Below are 17,321 nucleotides of genomic sequence, written 5' to 3' on the forward strand. Positions count from 1 at the left end.
TTGGCTTAAATGGGTTTCTCCCTCTGGAAAATCAGCTGTTAATATTAAATAAATACTAACAACTATTTTATGCCTGTTGCCATTTGTCATTATTGTTTAGTTTTACTTAACTTTTATTACTGTGTTAAGCTGTACTATAATGTTGTATAAAAATGTTGCATAATCACCTTCAGGTGTAAAAAAACATGGAAGTTAAAAACCACAAACTACATTTTAAGTGAGAATAGGCATTGGTCTGAAGCAACAACAAAAAAAAGGAAATTCACATGAGCACCCATGCTCTACCAAGGTTTTCCAGCACACAGCTTTGACCTACTACAGTAACTATGTTGGTGTTGTACTTCAAACTATGTGTAGGCAGGTTGCTTAGGATCCAACCCTCCTCAAACAGCCTAATTAATACTCTAATGGACTTTACAGTGTCCTGCTATTAGAATGATGGATACCAGTATATATATATATATATATATATATATATATATATATATATATATATATATATATATATATATAATTTGGCTGTGTGTATTTTTAGATATAGGCCTATTTTAAATGTGTATTATTGTCGCATCCCCATCTCTATTGCAAAAATAAATTCAAGTAAAAACATAACTTTAAGCAACATACTATTTTGACAGAGGTAATGAACTGTCCAGCGATCAGCACAGCAATTGATAAAACAGGACCGTGTTTGAAACACAAGTTGTTCTGTGCTGATGTCAATATTACACAGGTAAGCTAACAGTTACCGAAATCAGGAATGCAGACAGGCTCTATCTATCTGAGCCACTGTGTTCAACACACCACCACCTGTTGTTATGTTGGGCACCTACTGACCAAAAAAGGATGTTATTATGATTTATTTTTTATTTTATAACATGTATTGTTAAAATAAAGGGTTAAGGAAATACATGCATGCACCACATTATTACAAGACAAAAGGTCTTGTAAGTATAAAAACAAAGCTTGCTTAAAAAACCTACCCATTCCTTTTAGAAGTGTCTAGGCCGGGCGAAAGAGCAATGGAGGGTTTGAACAGGGCCAATCATGCATCCATCCAACTGTCAAGGGTCTATTCATTTGCTCTCAGAATAATAAACAACATCCTGCCTATAATAGATAGGAGGAGAGCAGGAACAGGTCTAGATACAGCAAAAGTCAACCCATGTTACACATTCACATTAATGGATCAGCAGTATCACAAGTCTAACACTCTATAGACTTGATTGGTCAGCATATATATGGACTTGATTGGTCAGCATATTTTAATCCCGGCATCCAGGACTAAATCTCAGCTGGCTGTCACGAGTAACTATCAGTATATGGACTTCATTGCTCAAAAGGCATACTTGCTTTCTTCTCTAAATATTTGCAGAGCGACAGAAAGTCAGAGTGAAATAAAAGCTTTTTAAAGAAGTGAATCACGTTTGTTGAGTCATTGAGGCTAATAGGTCACAAGACATAATGTCCCCAAATGATTCAGCTATTGATTGTGTAACATCTATTCAAACCACATCCCAAACAAAAAAATAGCTGCTCTCACAAATAAACTAGGGCCTACAGCACAACGCAGCACATCTGGACAATAACTATAAGAAAAGCTCTCAACAGGTGTAAGGGGTGCGCTTTTATACCATTTCACATCAGCCAATTAGCGTCCCAGGGGAAACACGGATCAAAACTATGGTTCCTATCCTGTCCCACAAATATAAATTACCGGTAGCCTATGCAGTACAAAGCCATCAAGACAATTTTAGTGTCTGCAAATCGTGTCAAATATCACTTTTATGTCAAATTCTGGTCTGCATTGAGGATACATTGTCTTGGTTTATACTTGACTTTATTGAGTTTATTTTTTGCAGGGACAGTGCATATCACAGGAGGTTGGTGGTACCTTAATTGGGGAGGAAGGGCTCGTGGTAATGGCTGGAGACGGATCAGTGGAATTCCATTTGCTCCCGTTCCAGACATTATTATGAGCCGTCCTCCCCTCAGCAGCCTCCACTGGTGCACATTAATCAACGTTTCAGTAAAAGTGGTGGTTTTAGCCAGCTGGCTAATTTTCAACTGCAGTCCCTGGGCATGTTACTAAAATCTTTATTCCCACAATTTGATAGAAACACACGTCTCTGACATCATGCAGTACGGATTGGGTGCGTTCAAGAAACACAAATTCGGGGACCGTAAGCGCTTTACCAGACATTGTAAGGCTATGATATTCAGCACAGGTCTGCGCAAAGCATTTTTTTTCTGGAACGCACCCATTGGCGATGCTCACGCGCAGCTCTCTTAACTCCTGGAACGTACCCATCATCACATGATTTTGACTCAAACGTCGACACAGTCAGGTGATAAAAGTCTGTTGTTGTTGATTTCAAGTCAAATTGCCCAGTCATTGTGCTTGCTGGTCGGGTTGTAGCTAAAGTTATTCTGCAGCTGTAAAATGAAGGTTTTGTACCTCTGTCTTTTCGCGGCACTTGCTTTGGCATCTGATGCACTCGTCCGGTAAGTAAAGACAAGTCATAGTAGCCGTGCTAGCAGTAGTTTGTTAGCTAGAAAAGCAATGCTCTTCAAACACTTGAGCTACCAGTTACGCCCTCAGTCAACCAGCTAGCATAGTATTACGAAATGGATAGCCCTAGCTAGGTTTGTGACTGTTTACTTGTCTGAATGAATAGTGAAGACGACCTGGGGCTACAAAGTGACGTTAGCTAGCTAAATGTTATCAAGTCGCACTCTAGCAAGGTGTTTGTTTTTCCATTAGCTAGTGCTCCGTTTCTTGCCCAGTGACAAGCAAACATGTGACAATGTGAAAATAGAAATTACAGCGAAGGTCAATATCCCAAACACGACTTAAGGCCGGTGTACAGACCGTCTATCGACATGTGTAGACAATTGTCGTAGCGAGATCATGAACATTCTATTGTCGTCGGACATCAAACTTGTCCTATGTCTGCATGACATCAGCAGCCTCGTGCTCAACATTAAATACTTTCTCTATTTTAACAAAAATAAACCCATCCAATTAATTATATGGCAACCTATTAAGCCAGGCAACTAAAAGCTAGTTTCTAAACAATGTTTTGGTTCGTTGCTAGCTAGCTAATTAGCTAGCCAGTTCAAATAAACGTTAATGACCATAGTATAGCTGACGTCTTAACTTTTAGCTACTTTTTATTCATTATTACAGGAAAATAAACCCACACAACGTTATTTACAAGGTAATTGTGAACTTATAGAAAATAGTGTGACAAAATAAAAGTAGGTCATTCTATCGGATAATTGTAGAACTTCCTGCATCATCTTGTCACAGTAAGATTTGGTCTGGTTGCTGTGGCAGTCCGGAAACCACGACAACGGACGTTGCGACAGTCGCAGATAACTTTCTTCACGTCTGTGCGACAAGGAAACTCAGTCGCAGCGATGGTGTGCAGACATGCCACCGAATTATTATTATTATTATTATTATACATTAAATGTCGTTCTACAGACATGTCATTAGACCAAGTATAAACTGGCCTTAACCTGTGTTGATAACACCCATCTGCTTCATCAATTGAACTGTGAACTTCCTATGTAATCTTGTCATGTTATCATTGATTCGTGTGTGCCTCATTGATTGTTATATTGTTCAAGCTCCCCATTCGGCAATGTCCTTGTAGAACAGATATTACACATAGCAAGGTTGCCACAGGCAGCACTTGTTCTAGCTAGCAAAGGATGGGGCCACCAGTGCTCTTCTCTGTGTCTCCTGTCTATTGTCTGAGAGCAGGAGACCTGTAACTAGTCAGATGTTGTTTCCCCAGAAAGAACTAGGTTGAGTAAATACTAGACAGGGCTCACCAGTAGGCCTGCTGAGATTCTGCTTGACCTACCAACTGTTCTGGGCTGGCTAACCATTTTCAAAGGAGTTCTCTGATAGATTCTCTCTCGCTATGTCTCCCTCTCTTTCCCTCCCCCTATATCTATCTCTCTCCCTCTCTCTCTCTCTCTCTCTCTCTCTCTCTCTCTCTCTCTCTCTCTCCCACAGAATTCCGTTGAGGAAGTTCCGTTCCATCAGGCGTACCCTGACTGACTCAGGGAGGCGAGCAGAAGAGCTGTTGGCTGGGAAGGAACACACTAAGTACAGCAACCTGGGCTTCCCCTCCTCCAGCAATGGACCCACTCCAGAAACCCTGAAGAACTTTATGGACGTAAGACGATCCTCTAGTCACTACTAACCAGGGACCTGGGAGTGGAGTAGTTTACCCTTGGTTGCGTCCCTAGATGGCACCCTATTCCCTACATAGTGCACTACTTTTGATCAGAGCCCTACTGTGGGCCCTGGTCAAATGTATTGCACTTTAATAGGAAATAGGATGCCATTTGGGACAAAGACAACCTGTGACCTGTGTCAATGGAGTGGTCACACTTCACTTCGCTAATGCAATTTAGCACAAGCTAAAAGCCAGGCAGGCCAGGAGAAAACCAACAAAGAATCCCTTGTCGCCAGTCCGGCTGTTCCGGCTAGTCCTCCTAGCTAGCTGAATTAGAATTAGTAGCGTTACAAGGCAAGCCCGCCCACTCCCCCTCCCTGTCCTGAAGGGAAGATGGAAGATTTCACATTTCCCATCAAAGTTGGGTGATCAGATCTTCAGTTTCTATGTGTGATGGAAAAATAACATTTGTCATATGCCGGGTAACTCAGCTTCCCATCAGTGTTGGGTCTAGTGACGGGATCTTTTTCTCTGTGTGACCGAACAGGAACTAGGAATAGTTGGTCATATGACCGGTGACTGAGAGCAAGGAAGGCCTGATCTTCTAAGCTCCCTGAGGTTGATCAGCTGACAGTTTGTAGACCTACTGTACGATTATCCAGGGCAAAGAGCCATGTGTTATTTATGTAGTTTAATCTGAACTCCAGAAAAGAGACGGAGGGCCTTGTACACTCAGTGGGCATTTAAATGTTTTTATGTCACAATCTAGTACCCGGGTCAGACCCCCCTTTTGCATCCAGAACAGCCTGAATTCTTCGGGGCATAGAATGTTGCTCAACTGGTATCAAGGGACCTAACGTCTGGCAGGAAAATTCCCCACACCATTACACCACCGCCAGCATTCTGTACTGTTGACACCAGGCAGGATGAGGCCATGAACTCACGCTGCTTACACCAAATCCTGACTCTGCCATCGGTATGACGCAACAGGAACCGAGATTCGTCTAACCAAGTGACGTTTCTCCACTCCTCAATTGTCCAGTGTTGGTGATGGCGTGCCCACTGGAGCCGCTTCCTGTTTTTAGCTGATAGGAGTGGAACCCGGTGTGGTCGTCTGCTGGTCCTGGAGAGCCGCAGGCACTTCATGTTTTTGGTTTAACTGACCTGGAAGACCAGGTGTGTTGAATTTAGTCAATCTGTGAACTAATCGATTATCTCAGTTGGTCAGGTGTGGTGCCTAGTTGGAACAATATCCTGCAGTACCTGTGGCACTCCAGGAACAGGGTTGCCTACCCCGGCCCTAGACACTGTCGTGCGTGAAAAGCCCAGGAGGCCAACCGTTTCTGAGCTACTGGAATCGGCGCCTGGCACTGACTCCTACAACGCTCAGTCGCTTAGGTCACTCATTTTGCCCATTCTAACGTTCAATCCAACAGTAACTGAATGCATGTCTGCCTGCTTTTATAAAGCAAGCCACGTGACTCACTGTCTGTAGGAGTGAACCATATTTTCGTGAACGGGGTGGTGTACCTAATAAACTGGCCACTGAGTGTATGTGTTCATGATATCAATTCCCCAGCATTGGATAAACATTGAGTAGCCTACACAGTACAGTGTACAGCAGTCCTTCTGGTTTCTGAGTGTTTTCTCCGGGACTCTGATAGTTCCTTCCACCGAGCTGAGGGACGCGCGCACACACAGGAAACTGTTGTGGTTTCCTAGACTCTGACAGGAAGTGAGTTGTGATGTGTAGATTACTCAAGCATTTTACCTAATATCTACCATATAAAATGTAATGCAATTCCTTTTTATGAAGCTTGAAAAGTTGGCACTGTGAATAAATACAGTTTTAACCATGGAATGGTTTCAGCCACTTCATAATAACTTGCAGAGTAATTGAACTTTCACGTCAAATCACTTTAGATATCAACCAACCACAATACAACCACAGTGAATGAATTCAACCATTGTCCCTTCAATAGTCGGCTCATTAACAAGATAAAGGTTGTGTCCAAAATGGAACCCTATTCCCCACAGGGCTCTGGTCAAAAGTAGTGCACTATATAGGGACTACGTGCCATTTGGCACGCACACTTAAGATTGCTAATCTAATCACAATGAACTGGTCAACCAGTCCCAGGAGACTGAATTGACTGAAGAGGTTCATTTGCTATGAATACCAGAATGGAGAGTCCTAGGGAAAAGGAAGTTGAGTCACGTGTTGAAAATGTTGAGTAATCGTTCATTCTCTGCTTGCAACAGAAGGTTAGCTGACTGTTTACAGCGTGACTAGGAGAAGAGAAATCACAGACCTATTGGATTGACAGAAGAGGTAAAGTGCTAGATTTGACTTCTAGAAAGAGGGAAGTTGACTCCTCGTTAAACTGTGTAATTATTATTATTAGCAGAGTAATGTGCTTGGATCAGAAGGTTAGCTGACTTGTTCAACAGCGTGACAATGAGAAGAGATCACTCTGACCTATTTACTTCAGACAAACCGTTTCTTACACCGGCAGAGCCAACTTCTATCAGTCGTGGAAATACTGAACTAATCACATGACCTGCATGAACAGACAAGTTTAGGTAGATATTGCTAGATCTGTTCAGGCCAGCTCGTAACCTGTTGGAAGAGATTGCCTTCACTGTATCCCTACACCGGGACGTTAGCAAAGCATAGGGATCTTGTTCTTCTGAGTGAATAGGCATATCAAGAACCAGCAGAAACTGGGCCTCCGTCCTCGACCAGTTTGGGGTACACTGTAATTACCCTACTACCTGTTTTCTAGTCCAGGGAGCAGTGTGCTTGATGGAGTCCTTGAAACTAGCCCACACAGTTCTTTTGTTGTTTTTTTATTTCATGCAGCCGTGTGTGTTTTGTTTCACAGGCTCAGTACTATGGTGAGATCGGCCTGGGGACTCCCGTCCAGACGTTCACTGTGGTGTTTGATACAGGCTCCTCCAACTTGTGGGTTCCTTCAATCCACTGCTCCTTCACAGACATCGCCTGCTGTAAGTCTACGCTGCGCTGCCTCAATCCCATATTTATTGATGCACTTGTCAAGTCCTCTCAGATCTCCACAAGTGCATAGGGGGGTCTAGGGTTGCATTTGGGAATGGGCCATTGACTCATACACACATGACCAGTGCTAGTAGGACCGGCTCACTTCCAGAAATCCAATTCTAGGTTTAATCTGTTTCTAAGAATCCTCTCTGTTTTATTGTTTATTTGTTTATACTTTCTGCCAAATGCCTCATTAGTTGGATTAGTTGAGCGCTTCAATGTGTTTTCTTCTAGGTTATATAACCATTTTAATATTGGCCATTTTGACAGATTAAAGTGATACTTCCCTTCTGTCTGTCTGTCTGTCAGTGCTTCACCACAAGTATAACGGTGCCAAGTCCAGCACGTATGTGAAGAATGGAACCGCCTTCGCCATCCAGTATGGGTCTGGCAGTCTGTCTGGGTACCTCAGCCAAGACACATGCACGGTAGGCACAAGGTTACACTGTTGTAAAATAGGCCTAGCATCTGAAAAGGTGCTATATAATTCAAGTCCGTTGTCTCTATTGTACTATTCTCCAAAGCAATGCCTTTTTTAATGTTGTTTTTTTGTGTGTTATTCTCAATGATTTTAAACACGGTGTTTCCACTTGTCTGCCTGAAATTGTCAAATAAAATCAATCTCTCTGTGTTATGTGTCAGTTTGGAGACCTGACTGTCTAATAGTCTTTTAATGGATGTGCTGCCTCACCTCTCTGGTAGATTGGAGGATTGGCCATAGAGAGGCAGGGCTTCGGTGAGGCCATCAAGCAGCCCGGCGTAGCCTTCATCGCTGCCAAGTTTGATGGCATCTTGGGCATGGCCTACCCACGTATTTCTGTGGACGGGGTCGCCCCACCGTTTGACAACATCATGAGCCAGAAGAAAGTAGAGCAGAATGTGTTTTCCTTCTACCTCAACAGGTGAGACAGACAGGACTGCCTCAGGTATTTCTGACACCAGAGTCCTTTTTTTGGAGATTTAGGACCAGTTTCCTGGACACAGATTTAAGCCTAGTCTTGAACTAAAAAGCCTGCTCAATGGAGCACGTCTATTGAAATAGCTGTTTTGTCCAGGACTAGGTTTAATCTGGATCTAGGAAACCAGTCCTAAAAGTCTGTATAGAAAAAATAGTCAAATGACGTGTGTTTGGTCCTGTGTGTGTGTGTTAGGAACCCAGACTCTGAGCCCGGCGGTGAACTCCTACTGGGAGGAACTGACCCCAAGTACTACAGCGGAGACTTCCACTACCTCAACGTCAGCCGCCAGGCCTACTGGCAGGTCCACATGGACGGGTGAGTGTTCGTCCTTTACCATTAGTTTATATGCTGACACTTGTTTGTTCAAGTTATTAACGATCTGCTACATTAGCCATCCATCTGTTGGTGGACACTGTTATAATATTATTATTATTATTATGTCTGAGGTCAGATCTGTGGCAGACTTTTTGGAGGACTTTTTAAAGCACTGGATTCCCTTCAGAATCTCAAGAACTTTTACCCCACCTCTTGCTGTACACATCAAACAGGAGCTTCTATAAAAATAAAAAATAAATAACCTTCTTCGAACTAGAAGCCTTCCAAGAGGAACCAAGGCTGGCCGAGGTAAATGAAGAGAGATTTTCACTGTTTGTATCGGGCCTGCCAAAACTCAGTCATGTGGAAGTGCCAAGGGACAGAGTCTTAACTGCAATAAAGAAAGCGGAAGATGCTAAATCTTCCCACTGTCTGCCAAATATCCTAACCTGCAATTCGATATCTCTTGAGGGGGATGAGTTTGAACTCCTACACAGATCATCCAGGTCAGAAATTGGTTGTGTAACGGAAACATGGGCACATGAGAACATTCCAGATGAGTCCCTAAACATAGAGGGTGTTCAGAAAGGACACATCTGTCTAAATATGAAAAGAAGAGGGGTGGCCATGTATGTGGATAGTCTCCAGGTTAGGAGACGGGCGGACCTCGCAAGAGATGAGTTTGAGTGTCTGGATCCAGTTGCGGCTAATGAGAAGAAGCTGCAGCAGGAAGCCATTGACCTATCTCATTAACGCCATCGACTCTGACGTTGAAGTCACCTGAAACGGATATTGTCTTATGTGGGGATTTCAATAATCTACCTTCCAAGGCCCTCAACTCTCACCCAGGCCTAAAACAGGTTGACGAAAACAAGACCAGTGGAGACTCCATGATTGATCTGATCATAACAAACAACATTTTTTTAAAAGGCTAGGAACGCTGTTCAGAGGCTCATCCAAGGGACTACGAAAAACTACTAGACTAAAATTTTAAATTCAAGCACTCAAAAAGAAGAATCCGAAAGCGATGTGGGACTTCATCAGCAAAGAGCTTGGCCGATCGAAATCATCTGGAGGTACGATACAGATTGATGGTGTGGAAACTGACGATGTTGCTGAGGTCCTGAATATCTTCTTTGCTGAAGCATGGACAGGAAATGCATCCCCCCCATGGATCTAGCTCCAGTGGTCACACACTTAGTTAACGCCTATCAACTGGCTCTGTACCTTCAGTCTGGTAGACCGCTAACAGCTCTCCATTCCTAAGGTCCTGGAGGGGGGGAAAAGTCATTGGACACCAATCTCTCTGACATCTCGTCTGAGGAAAAGGCTCATTGTGAAGAAGCTCATGCCAGTTGCTCTTGAGGAATGCAAAAAAAAAAATGTGCATACTTGCCTAAACACAGAACGACACATGCTCTGGTCAAAGCCACACACACCTGGCTTACAGAGGCAGACTCTAAGCAACCCACAATGGTCCGGGTTCTGCTGGCGGACATGTCAAGGCTTTTTTTGATTGTGTCGGGCCTTGCTAAACTCCTTCAGCATCTGACCGGTCTGTGTCCAAGGCTACTGACCTGGCTTCGCAGCTACACAACAGGGAGAACCGAGGGGTGATGGCAAATGGAATGTACAGCTCATGGACAGGGGTAACATCTGGGGTCCCCCAGGGGTCTCGCCTTACCTCTTCCTGCTCCACATGTCCACTCAGTGACTCCTCTTTGAGGACACACTGGCTACGCTGACGACGTTGGGCTGTCCCGTGCTTTTAAGGCTAGCAAACATTGAAAATGACACCTCCCAATAGAGGAGGCGAAGCAACTGGAGGAATGGGAAGCAGACATGTTTCTTAATGGAAAGGCTGTCCAACTAAGAATCTGCTTCTCCCAAATTCCTCCACTAATCCTGGATGGACTGGCTGTTCCAGTTATAACCAGCTCCACTAATCCTGGGTGGACTGGCTGTTCCAGTTATAACCAGCTCCACTAATCCTGGGTGGACTGGCTGTTCCAGTTGGAACCAGCTCCACTAATCCTGGGTGGACTGGCTGTTCCAGTTATAACCAGCTCCACTAATCCTGGGTGGACTGGCTGTTCCAGTTATAACCAGCTCCACTAATCCTGGGTGGACTGGCTGTTCCAGTTATAACCAGCTCCACTAATCCTGGGTGGACTGGCTGTTCCAGTTGGAACCAGCTCCACTAATCCTGGGTGGACTGGCTGTTCCAGTTATAACCAGCTCCACTAATCCTGGGTGGACTGGCTGTTCCAGTTATAACCAGCTCCACTAATCCTGGGTGGACTGGCTGTTCCAGTTGGAACCAGCTCCACTAATCCTGGGTGGACTGGCTGTTCCAGTTGGAACCAGCTCCACTAATCCTGGGTGGACTGGCTATTCCAGTTGGAACCAGCTCCACTAATCCTGGGTGGACTGGCTATTCCAGTTAGAACCAGCTTTTTCTATTTGAACAGGGAAGACATTGAGACCCAGGTCTCTTTTTACAAACGCACCCTGTACTGTGATGGCAAGAAACGGCCTTACCACTGACGTTGTGGCATCTACACCACCCTGATCCGACCGTGCCTGGAGTATGCCAGTGTGTTGCTGTTGGGCTGCACAAAGAAGCAGTAAGCTACGCTGGACCGGGTACAGAAAAGGGCAAGCAAGATGATAACAAAAAAACAGAGACATCCCACTGACCCTTCCACCACTAACAGTCACGGAGAGATCAAGCTGCAGTGTGATTGATCACTGACGTGATGCACCACCCTGATCTGCTACCACAGAGAAGAGGAGACTGTACTGACAGTCCTCCAGAGCCAACTGTACAGCATCAACGCAAGGACAAATGGACTGATTTTTGTTTACCATAACCACTGCCATCAGACATATTAATGGCCAAATGTGACTTTAAACTAATTTCTTGTAAGCTAGGACGTTTTTAATTTAATGTTTTTTATATCTTGTTTTTTAAAGTATTATCTAGATGGAACTGTGCATTCTGCAAAATTCAGTCTTGTCGACTGCGTGCATGACTCAATGCTGTTTTCACTATGTAGGGAGGGAACTGTAAACTTAAATGATGAGTTATTGGTTTGGTGTTTTGTAAATAGAGAAGCCTGTGAAAAGGGAATTTACTGCTCTGAGGACAATGGATCTATTGTTACCTTCTGTAAGCATGCAGCCCTCCTTCCACCAAGGGAGATGTATTTAAACGTGTGTGTGTGTGTGTGTGTGTACAGGTTGGGTGTGGGGAGCCAGCTGGGTCTGTGTAAGGGAGGCTGTGAGGCCATCGTGGACACCGGCACGTCCCTCATCACCGGCCCCACGGTGGAGGTCAAGGCCCTGCAGAGGGCCATCGGAGCGATCCCACTCATCCAAGGAGAGGTAAGACGTAGGATCATCCCCACTCAGGAGACGTAAGGGAGAGGAGCCCCACCACTCAATATCTACTCGTTATGTGATCAAGAGGAGCGATTCATCTAAAGAACTCCTAGATGGAAGAAAGTCCTTGCAAGCAAATGTCCTCCTCCTCTAGTTCAGCACTATGGGCCCAGCTACATTCCTCCTCCTCTAGTTCAGCACTATGGGCCCAGCTACATTCCTCCTCCTCCTCCTCTAGTTCAGCACTATGGGGCCAGCTACATTCCTCCTCCTCCTCCTCTAGTTCAGCACTATGGGCCCAGCTACATTCCTCCTCTAGTTCAGCACTATGGGCCCAGCTACATTCCTCCTCCTCCTCCTCTAGTTCAGCACTATGGGCCCAGCTACATTCCTCCTCCTCTAGTTCAGCACTATGGGCCCAGCTACATTCCTCCTCCTCCTCTAGTTCAGCACTATGGGCCCAGCTACATTCCTCCTCCTCCTCTAGTTCAGCACTATGGGCCCAGCTACATTCCTCCTCCTCCTCCTCCTCTAGTTCAGCACTATGGGCCCAGCTACATTCCTCCTCCTCCTCTAGTTCAGCACTATGGGCCCAGCTACATTCCTCCTCCTCCTCCTCCTCTAGTTCAGCACTATGGTCCCAGCTACATTCCTCCTCCTCCTCCTCTAGTTCAGCACTATGGTCCCAGCTACATTCCTCCTCCTCCTCCTCTAGTTCAGCACTATGGGCCCAGCTACATTCCTCCTCCTCTAGTTCAGCACTATGGGCCCAGCTACATTCCTCCTCCTCCTCTAGTTCAGCACTATGGGCCCAGCTACATTCCTCCTCCTCCTCCTCTAGTTCAGCACTATGGTCCCAGCTACATTCCTCCTCCTCCTCTAGTTCAGCACTATGGGCCCAGCTACATTCCTCCTCCTCCTCCTCTAGTTCAGCACTATGGGCCCAGCTACATTCCTCCTCCTCCTCTAGTTCAGCACTATGGTCCCAGCTACATTCCTCCTCCTCCTCCTCTAGTTCAGCACTATGGTCCCAGCTACATTCCTCCTCCTCCTCCTCTAGTTCAGCACTATGGGCCCAGCTACATTCCTCCTCCTCCTCCTCTAGTTCAGCACTATGGGCCCAGCTACATTCCTCCTCCTCAGCACTATGGTCCCAGCTACATTCCTCCTCCTCCTCCTCTAGTTCAGCACTATGGGCCCAGCTACATTCCTCCTCCTCCTCTAGTTCAGCACTATGGGCCCAGCTACATTCCTCCTCCTCCTCCTCTAGTTCAGCACTATGGGCCCAGCTACATTCCTCCTCCTCCTCCTCTAGTTCAGCACTATGGGCCCAGCTACATTCCTCCTCCTCCTCCTCTAGTTCAGCACTATGGGCCCAGCTACATTCCTCCTCATCCTCTAGTTCAGCACTATGGGCCCAGCTACATTCCTCCTCCTCCTCCTCTAGTTCAGCACTATGGTCCCAGCTACATTCCTCCTCCTCTAGTTCAGCACTATGGGCCCAGCTACATTCCTCCTCCTCCTCCTCTAGTTCAGCACTATGGGCCCAGCTACATTCCTCCTCCTCCTCCTCTAGTTCAGCACTATGGGCCCAGCTACATTCCTCCTCCTCCTCCTCTAGTTCAGCACTATGGGCCCAGCTACATTCCTCCTCCTCCTCTAGTTCAGCACTATGGGCCCAGCTACATTCCTCCTCCTCCTCTAGTTCAGCACTATGGTCCCAGCTACATTCCTCCTCCTCCTCCTCCTCTAGTTCAGCACTATGGGCCCAGCTACATTCCTCCTCCTCCTCTAGTTCAGCACTATGGGCCCAGCTACATTCCTCCTCCTCCTCTAGTTCAGCACTATGGGCCCAGCTACATTCCTCCTCCTCCTCCTCCTCTAGTTCAGCACTATGGGCCCAGCTACATTCCTCCTCCTCCTCCTCCTCTAGTTCAGCACTATGGGCCCAGCTACATTCCTCCTCCTCCTCCTCTAGTTCAGCACTATGGGCCCAGCTACATTCCTCCTCCTCCTCTAGTTCAGCACTATGGGCCCAGCTACATTCCTCCTCCTCCTCCTCTAGTTCAGCACTATGGGCCCAGCTACATTCCTCCTCCTCCTCCTCCTCTAGTTCAGCACTATGGGCCCAGCTACATTCCTCCTCCTCTAGTTCAGAACTATGGGCCCAGCTACATTCCTCCTCCTCCTCCTCTAGTTCAGCACTATGGGCCCAGCTACATTCCTCCTCCTCCTCCTCTAGTTCAGCACTATGGGCCCAGCTACATTCCTCCTCCTCCTCCTCCTCTAGTTCAGCACTATGGGCCCAGCTACATTCCTCCTCCTCCTCTAGTTCAGCACTATGGGCCCAGCTACATTCCTCCTCCTCCTCCTCTAGTTCAGCACTATGGGCCCAGCTACATTCCTCCTCCTCCTCCTCTAGTTCAGCACTATGGGCCCAGCTACATTCCTCCTCCTCCTCTAGTTCAGCACTATGGGCCCAGCTACATTCCTCCTCCTCCTCTAGTTCAGCACTATGGGCCCAGCTACATTCCTCCTCCTCTAGTTCAGCACTATGGGCCCAGCTACATTCCTCCTCCTCCTCTAGTTCAGAACTATGGGCCCAGCTACAGCTTAATGAAGTCCGTTTTGACCTGGCCCATCCTATTTCTTAGAGAACTGTACCCCACTTTATGTCCTCGCTACAATAGCACCATCACTGGGTTTTTCTGCTTGTGTTTCAGTACATGGTGAACTGTGACAAGATCCCCACCATGCCTGTCATCACATTCAACCTGGGAGGACAGTCCTACAGTCTGACTGCAGAGCAGTACGTCCTCAAGGTGAGTCTCTCCTCTCGGTCTCTATCTGGAGATTCTACATTGTTTTGCTATAAGTAAGATGGCCGGCGAGCGAGCGAGGTAGATGGCCGGCGAGCGAGCGAGGTAGATGGCCGGCGAGCGAGGTAGATGGCCGGCGAGCGAGCGAGGTAGATGGCCAGCAGCGAGCGAGGTAGATGGCCGGCGAGCGAGCAGTAGAGTTAAGTCTAATTCAACAACCATAGCAACAGTGTCCGCTCAGTCAGTCACTATACCACACAAACAGGGCGATGGCTTCCTGAACTAAACATTCTCAGAACCATGGGAGACAACATACATTGATTTGAATGTTTGTCTCGGAAATGAATTCCGTTATTTCAACAATTATTACTGTGTAATAATGGCCTACTGAACTTTCCTTACAAACCGTCCGTCTGTTGGCTACGATGTTAGTATCTCTGTCGTTTGGTCATTACATATCAGGCTCTTGTTCATTAGGGCACACCGTAGCAAAACATTGTGCAACAGAAAACAAACAACATTTGCATTTCAGCAATGAACAAGTGCAGATAGTACCCGTCTGTTTCAAACTGTTTGGCGCTTACTGGACACGATCTGGGCCCCGTGTGGGACTGTGTGCGTCTCTGTATTCCTTCCCCCTTCTGCCCTGCGTCTGACTGTGCGTCTGTGTATTTCTTCCCCCCTCCCAGGAGACCCAGGCTGGTAAGACCATCTGCCTGAGTGGCTTCATGGGCCTGGACATCCCCGCCCCCGCCGGGCCGCTGTGGATCCTGGGAGATGTATTCATTGGCCAATACTACACTGTGTTCGACCGTGACAACAACCGGGTGGGCTTCGCTAAGTCCAAGTAGAACTACAACGGCCACGTCCCCATTCTCCACTGTCCATAATCTACCCTTCTCCTGAAGTGTACTTGTCATGGATTTGGAGAATCGGGAAGCAACCAATGTTTTGGAACAATGTTTTGCGGGTACATTAAGTGGTTCTAGATTTTACGATTTTTAGACAGGCAAAATCAAAGTGTGGGGAAAGACACTACTTGTGGCTTGGCTGCACAAGCTTTCCGTTGCTTTTATGAAATCTTTTTTAAAAAGTAGCAATCGATTTGTGTAGAGTTCAAATGCACTGATCTAAACAAGCATTCATTTCTGAACGATTTGCTACGAGTGTGAAAGTGAAACGGAAACCGTGGTGATGTTGGAGAATGTACAGGATCGGGAGTCAAAGATGATTATCAGAACGGACCTTTTTGAGTTTTACCATCTGAGTGATCTGCTGTACGTGTTAAATCAGGGACTTGTATTTTAAAGCAACAGAACAATGTAACATTTTTAATTTGCGTTTTATGAGGCAATGGACCTCCGTGTCAATGACTTTAAGATGTATCTTCAAATTATTGGATTCAATAAAATAATTGTAAAAAGTGAAGTCTCCCTTTTCTTGCATGTCTGTCATTCCCCCTTTTGAGTAGATGCTCTATTTCAGAAGAGCCGGTCACACAAATGTCAAAGGTCAGGATAGATATTGTCATTTATCAGCGTAGTAACAAACCCTCACCAAGTGACCCATGTGACCCCGTACTGGTCACGCCCCTCTTGTTAGTGGAGAGAGATTTTTCTGTTTTAAAGCTAATTTCCTGCTATTCTACACATTTTGACATGTCTTATGTGTGTTCATATGATACCTGAGTGACTCAACAAAATCAATGGGGGCCCCCCCCAGGGGCCGAGGGTCATGTAATCTGGCCATGATGACTACAAGATTTAGATGGGTAAGTTAGGCTATCTAGCTAACATGACCAGTAGTTGATCAACTGGATGTTTTCGGACACGTTATAAACAGCTCTCTAAGGTCTGTCAGTGAATGACATAACGAGAAACTACCCATGCACTAACAAACTACAAAATTGCACCTTGTGCATTTTCACATCAGTCACTTATTTTTTTCACTTCAATCAAACTTTATTATTTTATCAAATATCTCTAATAACAAGGGTTGGGGTAAATTCCAGTCAATTCATAAAGTAAACCCAATTCTAATTTGAAATATTCCTCTTTAAAAGGCGTTGAAGATAATTGGAATTTCAGTGTACTTCCTGAATTGACTGGAATTTAAACGGAATAATCTGCTAATAACTCATAAATAGTATAAAATGTCAGAATTTGTATCTACATACTTTACATAGTGTAACACTAAAGGTTATTACATAAATCATTTCATTTTTTTTTCTCAACATGATAAATAAAAATACAATCCACAAAAATGTCCTCAATTTGTTTAGTCTTCAGTAGACATGCTCTCCTTCAAACTCGTTTTCAGTGGTTAAAAAAAAAAAAGTCCACATTTTAAATAGTATTTTTTTTCCTCATTAGTAATGCTCATCGAACGTTTCCCAAGGACTTGATGGATTCGCTGTCAGAGATCATTCATTAAAAGATACCAAGTTAAATAAGTATTGTATCCGACTTGGTCCAACTTCTTGTGGTTCTTCATATAAATGGTCTTTATATATTGAATGGCTCACCATATATTGAAAGGAATAGCTCACCATATATTGAAAGGAATGGCTCACCATATTGAAAGGAAT

At 45.4% G+C, this 17,321-nt stretch overlaps 1 protein-coding gene across 1 annotated transcript; it reads left to right on the forward strand.

Annotated features, from left to right (window-relative positions):
- The first annotated feature begins 2,309 nt into the window (after positions 1-2,309).
- Positions 2,310-16,158, forward strand: ctsd (cathepsin D). Its single transcript, XM_041899262.2, has 9 exons — positions 2,310-2,505; positions 4,031-4,193; positions 7,082-7,205; positions 7,567-7,685; positions 7,960-8,159; positions 8,409-8,531; positions 11,774-11,918; positions 14,639-14,737; positions 15,424-16,158. Exons 1-9 carry the CDS (start codon positions 2,444-2,446, stop codon positions 15,583-15,585), a joined length of 1,197 nt encoding a protein of 398 aa, XP_041755196.2. The 5' UTR covers positions 2,310-2,443; the 3' UTR covers positions 15,586-16,158.
- The last annotated feature ends 1,163 nt before the right edge of the window (positions 16,159-17,321 follow it).

The sequence above is a fragment of the Coregonus clupeaformis genome, chromosome 32, assembly GCF_020615455.1.
Source record: "Coregonus clupeaformis isolate EN_2021a chromosome 32, ASM2061545v1, whole genome shotgun sequence".
Lineage (NCBI taxonomy): Eukaryota > Metazoa > Chordata > Actinopteri > Salmoniformes > Salmonidae > Coregonus > Coregonus clupeaformis.